Source organism: Euphorbia lathyris, chromosome 1, assembly GCF_963576675.1.
Source record: "Euphorbia lathyris chromosome 1, ddEupLath1.1, whole genome shotgun sequence".
Taxonomy (NCBI): domain Eukaryota; kingdom Viridiplantae; phylum Streptophyta; class Magnoliopsida; order Malpighiales; family Euphorbiaceae; genus Euphorbia; species Euphorbia lathyris.
The window spans coordinates 22,748,098-22,755,902 of record NC_088910.1 but is presented as its reverse complement, the minus strand read 5'-3'; the positions used below and the strand labels follow the sequence as shown (position 1 = coordinate 22,755,902).

The 7,805-nt window shown below is 31.4% G+C and overlaps 1 protein-coding gene across 2 annotated transcripts; it reads right to left on the bottom strand.

Moving 5' to 3' along the window:
• Window positions 1-4,529: 4,529 nt before the first annotated feature.
• LOC136224774 (beta-carotene 3-hydroxylase 1, chloroplastic-like) lies at window positions 4,530-6,799 on the bottom strand. 2 transcript variants are annotated; one of them, XM_066013196.1, is made up of 7 exons: window positions 6,254-6,797; window positions 6,109-6,168; window positions 5,924-5,995; window positions 5,669-5,803; window positions 5,167-5,292; window positions 5,003-5,059; window positions 4,530-4,912 (listed from the first exon to the last, which is right to left on the bottom strand). In XM_066013196.1, exons 1-7 carry the CDS (start codon window positions 6,626-6,628, stop codon window positions 4,835-4,837), a joined length of 903 nt encoding a protein of 300 aa, XP_065869268.1. In that variant the 5' UTR covers window positions 6,629-6,797; the 3' UTR covers window positions 4,530-4,834. The 2 variants fall into 2 exon arrangements, with proteins under 2 accessions (XP_065869268.1, XP_065869274.1); XM_066013202.1 differs by lacking the exon at window positions 5,669-5,803 and having other exon boundaries at window positions 6,254-6,799.
• Window positions 6,800-7,805: the final 1,006 nt, after the last annotated feature.

The window sequence follows — 7,805 nt, the reverse complement described above, 5'->3', positions numbered from 1 at the left end:
GTTAAAGAAGGGGGGAAAGAGAAGCAAAAATTCAATTACTTAGAAAGGGGTTGGTCACTCGTGTTGGGTGCAAGGCCCGACTAGTTTTGAAGTATTATGATAATGGAAGTTATGTAGTCACAACATTTTTAAAGAGATATACGCATACTCTTTACACTCCTAGTTGTATTAAATTTCAAAAAGAGAGAAGGAACATGAATATTCTACACAAGAAGTAATTGTTGATAATTCAAAGGTCAGTCATGTTGTTAAAGTTGATAAAAAAATATTTTTATGTTATTCTAAATAGTATTTATTATGTTCTTAATCCTTGTTCTTCTCTTTTTAATAAGTGAATATTGGCTTTGTAAGAACTTACAGAAAAATGAAGGAATTTACTGGAGGATATGACAATGTGGGTGCATCTAAGCAAGATTTTAAAAACTTTCACACAGATTTGAAGGCATATATAGAATACATAACTATTATTAAGAACATGAGGCATATTTTTTGACTGAAGAACAAGTGACATAAAATATATAACATATTATAGAACATTTCAGAATATACAAGATAATACCCCCGTCCCATAATACAAGTCATTCTAGAGATTTTCACATAAATTAAGAAACACAATTAATGTAGAGTTTAATTAATGAATTTTATATTGGTTAACTTAAAAAAAAATTCTCTCTCATGTAATGTTTGGGAAATAAGTATTGGAATGTTAAAAAACACATAGATCAAGACAAAAAATTAAATGTTTGAACCAAAAAACTAAACTAAAAATCTTGAAAAATCAAAACGACTTATATTTTGGAAACCCCCCCCCCCCCTCCCCACTTTCTAAAACGACTTATATAATGGAACGAGGAGAGTAACATTTTAGAACATAAGATTATCATGTCATACCTATTTGTTCTAAACATTCTAGAACATACAACATAATATTTTAGAACATATTATAGAATATTTCAGAACATACAGTATACCATTTTAGAATATAAGGCTTATCATGTCATAATACTGTAGAACAAACATACTACTTATTCAAAACATGAAAACATAATAGTTCTCAATAACAATTTAAAACAAGTGACATAAAATATAAAACATATGTTGTTACTATACTTTAGAAGATAAATAATAGTTATTTAGAATAAAAATTGAAAGATAATTACTTGATTCAATATTTAATGATGCAGAATCATACTCGATATCATACAAAAGTAGATATTGGGATTCCATATTGTAATAGACATATTATTGACCTGAAAGTATCTATAGATAAAAGTAGCATAGGATGATGTTTGCCCAAAAAAAAAAATCCGTTATCCATAAACTATTTGCATGTTGTAGTGATAATTAGCTATTGTGCTTTTGCCAAGTAGTAGATAAGCTTCACACCCTAAACACAATACATAGAATAGTGAACTAAAACAGCAAAACAAACACTAATTAATTACGCGTTTTTGAATATTTTCAACTCACAACTCAAAATCCATCACTTCCATGTATTAGTGTTGAACTTTAACATGAAAAGATTATTATAGTGCACACTTTTTTTCTTTTTTAGGTGAAGGTCAAAATCAAACTGAACACATGTCAATTGCCTACAATCATATGGCCAACCAGATAGAATTCCCTTTCAATTTCGGTACAACTTTTTAGTTTAATTATTCAAATTAAATGCAATGTTTTAGACATCATCACCACTAATCTAATCTAATGTCAATCTGAAATTAATTAGTGAGGTAAATTACACCCATGACCACTGAACTTTACTTATTTTAACATTATGACTAATAAACTTTACACTTTTTTAACATCGGTAACCATTTAACTTTAACCAAATTCTTAAAATGACCCTTAACGACCTTAAAATGAGAATATTCTATAATTAAAGTTGTTCAGAATGATATTTACCATGAAACCACATTTTTTATTTTCCAAAATCACTTTTTTTGGAGCTCTCTCTATAAATTCACTCTCTCCTAATAAAAATCACTTAAATGACATCAAAACGAAAATTTTCAAAAATTAAACTCTTCGATTATTTTTTTCAGACTTTCAGCGATCGTTTTAAGATATTGACAGTGGCTATTGGAGTTAAAAAGTGTAAAGTTCAATAATCATACCGTTAAGAATTGAAGTTCAATAACCATAATGTTAAATGGGTAACCGTCAGTGGCCATGGGTGTATTTTACCCTTGATTAGTGGGTCTCTCTTTATAAAAAGGTAAGTGCAATTGGCACTAAATTAGGCCCATTTTATAATATCCATTTTGTAGAGTCACAGGCTACGTGTCCATTTTATGCCCAACTCTGTGTATAGTGGCCTTAATATTATCATGATTGGTTATTTTTAGAATATGAATTGGTTGGAGGATATTGCTACGTCCACGTATCTTACAATACCTCACTCGTCATACAATGCCAAACTTAGACTTCAATTTCACATGCCAATTAACAGATTTAATTGCAACCTAAATTCCCTACGTCATTTGAGACAAAAATTATTGATTCATAGTAGTACTTTTTTCTAAATGCAAGTTGATTGCACCGTTTTTCATTTTATTATTATTATTTATGTCACACAAATTACATGCTCGATTATATTATATCAACATCGTGGTGTTATGAATAATTGTACACACCTTGCGTAAGATTTTGTTTCAGTTTACCATTGAGAACTAAATTATTATCGAAAACCTTTTATATAAAATTTTTTTTTTTTTTATAAAAGCAGAAAATATCTGTTTTTTTTTAAAAAGCAATATTTCTAACAGTAAATCGTGGTAGAAAATAATAAACAGCAGGTAAAACAAACGAATCCTAACTTATATATGGTAGATTTAGTTTTTAACAATTTAACATTTTTTTTTGTAATTTTGTTAGTAATATTCTAGATAATTTAGACATAATTGATGTTTGGTAAGTCTAAAGTGACAGTACAACTTTTTTTTTTATTATTTTCAGTAACAGAGCTAAAATCGATCTTCGTTGGAAACGTTATAGTAAAATTGTATATTCATTATTTTAAGGTTAAATCTGCACTTCCCTTAAAACGTTATGGCTAAATTTCATCTTTATCCCGTTAGATCGGCGACAATAATGATGGTTTTAATCTTAAACCAATAAAGAAATAATCTCTTCTCTATCTTAACTAGAAGGAATTAATTCCATCCAGGCTGAAAACCTTATTTCCGAAAGGAAAATATGTTTGATTGAATAAAAATTAATCATCCTTACAAAATGTTGAGCTTAAATACCTTGTCAATTCAAGACTTTTAAAGTGGTTCAAATTTCTAATTTTACTAAAAAAAAAAAAACTTTTCACCAAATAGCGCATTCAAGTTATACAATTGAGATAAATTATTTTATTCAAGCCAACTTTATGTTTTACTCCAACTAGGGGGTGCAAACGAGTCTGCCCAGTTTGCAAACTGTTCGAGTTCGACTCGGTCAAATATCGATCACAGTTTGGATCTCGAGATCAGATCGAGCATTAATGAGCCTAATTCTGAGATTCCTTGGGTTCGGTTCGAAAGCTCATGAACAGACTCGAGAGTTTTTTTAATAATATTATATATATATATATATATATATATATATTATTGATTTTTATTTTTTAATTTAAATACATTTTAATTTTTTAATTAGTTTGATTAGTTAGCAACTTTGTAACGCATATAAATGTTTGGCTCAAAACTCAATTTGAAACTATATGGTTGTAGACTACATGTTAAATTCGAATTTATTAGATTCTATATTTGTTTAATCTTATTATTTTATTTAAATTTATCGTAGATTTTGTATGTAATATTTGTTTTTTAGAGTTTAAATTTGGCATTCCTTCATTAAAAAGTTGATTTTAGATAATAAAATGTTAATCAGGTATAATTAAATATATTCACAACTGTTTAAAAAAAATTCAAAACGAGTCGCTCGACGAGCTTCGAGCTCGAGCCGAACCTATATGAGCTCGACCCGAGTTCCAAAATTCCAGGCTTGGTGAGCTTCAAGCTTGAGCCGAGTTTGATCTCCGAAATTCTCGAGCCGAGTCGAGTTTGCCCCTGTTCGGTCTCTGTTCAGCTAGATTGCATCCGTCCAACCATGCTAACTATTGGACTCTCGATTTGATTATTAAAAATTTAAAGAAAAAAAAGGAAAAAAAGTAGAAAACAAGAACAAAGAAGAAAGAGAAAGGGTGGATAGAAAAATTGAAATAGCTAGTGAAATTGATTAGCTATATATTTTAGAGAGCTGTATCACCTTGTTGAAATAGTCCTTCTTTAAATGGTTAACTAAATTTGACAATTTAAACAATCATGTCACCCTATTGAAATTGCTTTAAGACCCGTTTGGTTTATCTGTTCTTATTAGCTGGCAGTAGATATTAGTTGATTTTTCTACTAAAAGCAAAAGCAAGTGTATTAAAATTTTCCCAAATACATTTTATTTCCAATAGAATTTAGAATTAGAAGAAAAAAAAAAGTAGTTACAAACAATGAATCCAATTTCATGTGAGTAGTAGTAGCAAGATTAAAAAGCATAAAATGGAATGAAATTTTATTTCCTCTTTTTACATGATCTACTTCTACAATTTGAGATTGGTATAAGCACACAACTTTTACAAAATTTATACCAAAAAGAAAAAAAAAAGAAAAAAAAAGAAAAGAGGAAGTATCGTGATCATTTCAGGGGCTGGGCTGAGTACTTCTTAGATGTATTTCCCACAATAAATTTGAATTTTTTCGAATTATAACCTTTTCCATCTACGGAAAAATAACACTAAATCAACAGAAAATCTATTCTATTGTTTGTTATCCCATGATCCAAAGTGATCCCATTATTAGCTTCGGTTATATGATTTTATTCTCTGATTAATTACTTTTTCCAATTCTTCCAAGCCACCAACTTCTTCAAGTTCCTGGACCACACATAATAATTTTTTTCTCAATTTTCCATACTCATTAAAAATAATAAAATGGAGAACAATACTATTAAAACAAAAGCGCACCTTTGGTCCCAAAAACAAGCCATATGGGACTCCACTGAACTTATCTGAGTGATGGAGCTATAATACAAAATTTAAAAAATGGAAGAGAAGAAATTGTGGTGGTTATTTTCTGTTTTCCGTTAATATAATATTAAAAAACAATGATCCAACGGCTGAAGATGTACCTGGTGGGCAGCCGCTACCTTTCTGAAATAAGGCACGTTGGCAATGGGTCCCACGGGGAACCTCTTGTGAACAAGACCATCGTGGACAAACATGTAGGCAATTCCAAACACAGTAATTCCAAGGCCCTGCCCCAAGACAAAGAGTGGACACAAGAGTTAAACAGGGGCAAATCAGTCATTGTGAAACGCTAATTGTAATTAGTGATAATTTAAGAACGACCGGTGAATAAAGTATGCTAATGATCCGTAAACCAAGGAAAACAAAATCACATCAAGGAAGATACTAGAGAGATTAAAAAGAGTTTAATAATACATGGAGAGTCAAAATAGTTTCTAGTCCAAATTTTAAATTATACTATATTAAAATGAGTCTATTTAAATCAATTTGTAAAAATTTATCAATTTAAATACTGAATTGATACCTTAAATTCTAGTTAGATTATGACTGTTAACTTTAGAACGATTTTGATGCTTAGTTCATTGATGCGAGAAAAGAACTTACAGCACCAAAACAAAGACCAGGAAAGAGGCCTTTATTGAAGAAGCCGTAAGAGAGAAGGCCAATAGCTGGGACTGCATTTATGATTGCAAATACATCGTTAAGCTCAAATGGACCTTCTCTAGGTCGATGATGAGACTGCAATCAAACAAGATTTCTCAATTAAAACTCACACTTACTACTACTAAGCTAATAATGAGCTAATCAAAGAGTTTGTTTGGTTAATTGCGTTTCCAAGCCAATCAGCAAATGTAATACCTCGTGCATATCCCACAAAGAAGCATGCCAGAGAGCTCTATGAGCCCATCTCGCCCAAAATTCCATCCCAACCTGAGATGAGATGAAGAATTCGCTACTCAATTCAACTCCTAATTCGATAAATAAAGAGCAATTGCCATAGATGAGAAACAATTAGCACTAATGAAGAAGAAAACGGAACTTACAGCAGCTCCCACAGATAACGAAAATGTGCCAAACATCTCAGCCAGAGGCACTTCTCCACCCTACGCAGTAACAAAAACAATCAAAATTCAGATGAAAAAAACGCATGAAATCAGAATTGTGGAACTAGATAAGAAGAATGAGTACCTCCATTTGCCAATAAAATCTGTAGTAACAAGCCAAAACAGCCATGGAAGTAATACCGAAAGTAGACATCACAGCAGCAACGAAATAAGTAGACCGTTCGGATCTCTTCCGAGCCAATCTCTCCGTCACAAGAGGCGTCAAGATCTGGTAATTGACATCCTCAGCCTCTTTTCCTACCGGATTTTCCACCGGAGCACTCTGTTTAGCATCCTCGAGGACAAAGCATATGGTGAGGCTAGACTTCCTCCGACCTTTAAGAAATAAATTGGGGCATGATTGGTGCGGAGGAGAGGAAATGGAGTTTCGAAGGAAATTGGAGGGAAGGACATAGCAGAAAGGCTTGGAGACAGCCGCGGCGGAGAGTGCAGCCGCCATAGGAGAAAAGGAAAGAAGATGGAGAGTTATTTATTTGTGTTTGATGAATGGAGGAGAAGAAGAAGGAAGAAGGAAGAGTTATGGTGTGGGACTGGACAGAGAGAGGGTATAAGATTGATGTTGGTGTGGTGTGGTGTGTGAGAATTTCGGTTTCAAGTTTCGAGCTTTAATCAATGCGCTCAACACCACATCTTATTTCGTACTAAAATGAACATTGAAAAACCCATATTGCCCTTGTCTTTCTACGAAATTGCAGTTTTGCCACTTACGAGTTCCAATGATACTGCTGCAAACTTTGTCATCATTCCTAGATTTCAGGATATTTAATTTTCTTTTGGGATAAAATAGAAATTTACAGTTAACATTTGGGAAGTAATTTTGGACTCACACCATGGTGGAGTCTATTATTGAACTTTTATAATGCAAAAATTAAATTCAATGTATATGAACTAGGTTCTTTTTGTTCCTCTTACCTTTGTCAAAACAATTTAGTTCTGGGGTAAAAAAATGCAAAGTTTTATTGGATAAATTACACCAATGGCCACTGAACTTTACACATTTTAACATTATCACTACTGAATTTCAATTCTTAACGGAATAATCACTGAACTTTACATTATTTTAACACCGGTGGCCACTAAACACCTCAAAATAAGAAAATTCGAAGAGTTAATGATTTCTAAGGAACTTTAATTCTCGAAAATTTTCGTTTTAAGATCATTTAGGTGTGTTATTTGGTTAGGAGATGTATTGAATTTTGAGAGAGAAATCTCTAAAGAAGTTGACTTTGGAAAATAAAAAACGTGGTTTCATGGTAAATGTTGTTCTGAACAACTTTAATTCTTGAATATTTTCATTTTGCGGCCGTTAACGGTCATTTTGAGGAGTTAATTAAAGTTATGTGACTAATCGGTGTTAAAAAATGTAAAGTTTAGTGTTCATATCGTTAAGAATTGAAGTTCAATGACCACAATATTAAAATGGATAAAGTTAAATGACCATAGGTGTAATTTACCCTTAACATTTGAGAAGTAATTTTGGACTCACACCACGGTGGAGTCTATTATTGAACTTTTAAAATGCAAAAATTAAATTCAATGTATATTAACTAGGTTCTTTATGTTCCTCTTACCTTTTTCAAAACAATTTATTTAAAAATAAACAAAAATGCCAAATT

Coding starts and splice junctions, on each gene's coding strand:
- LOC136224774 (XM_066013196.1), bottom strand. CDS start 6,628: ATGGCGGCTGCACTCTCCGCCGCGGCTGTCTCCAAGCCTTTCTGCTAT. Junction 5,996..6,108: donor CGTTATCTGTGGGAGCTGCT/GTAAGTTCCGTT, acceptor ATCTCATCTCAG/GTTGGGATGGAATTTTGGGC. Junction 5,804..5,923: donor CTTTGTGGGATATGCACGAG/GTATTACATTTG, acceptor GTTTGATTGCAG/TCTCATCATCGACCTAGAGA.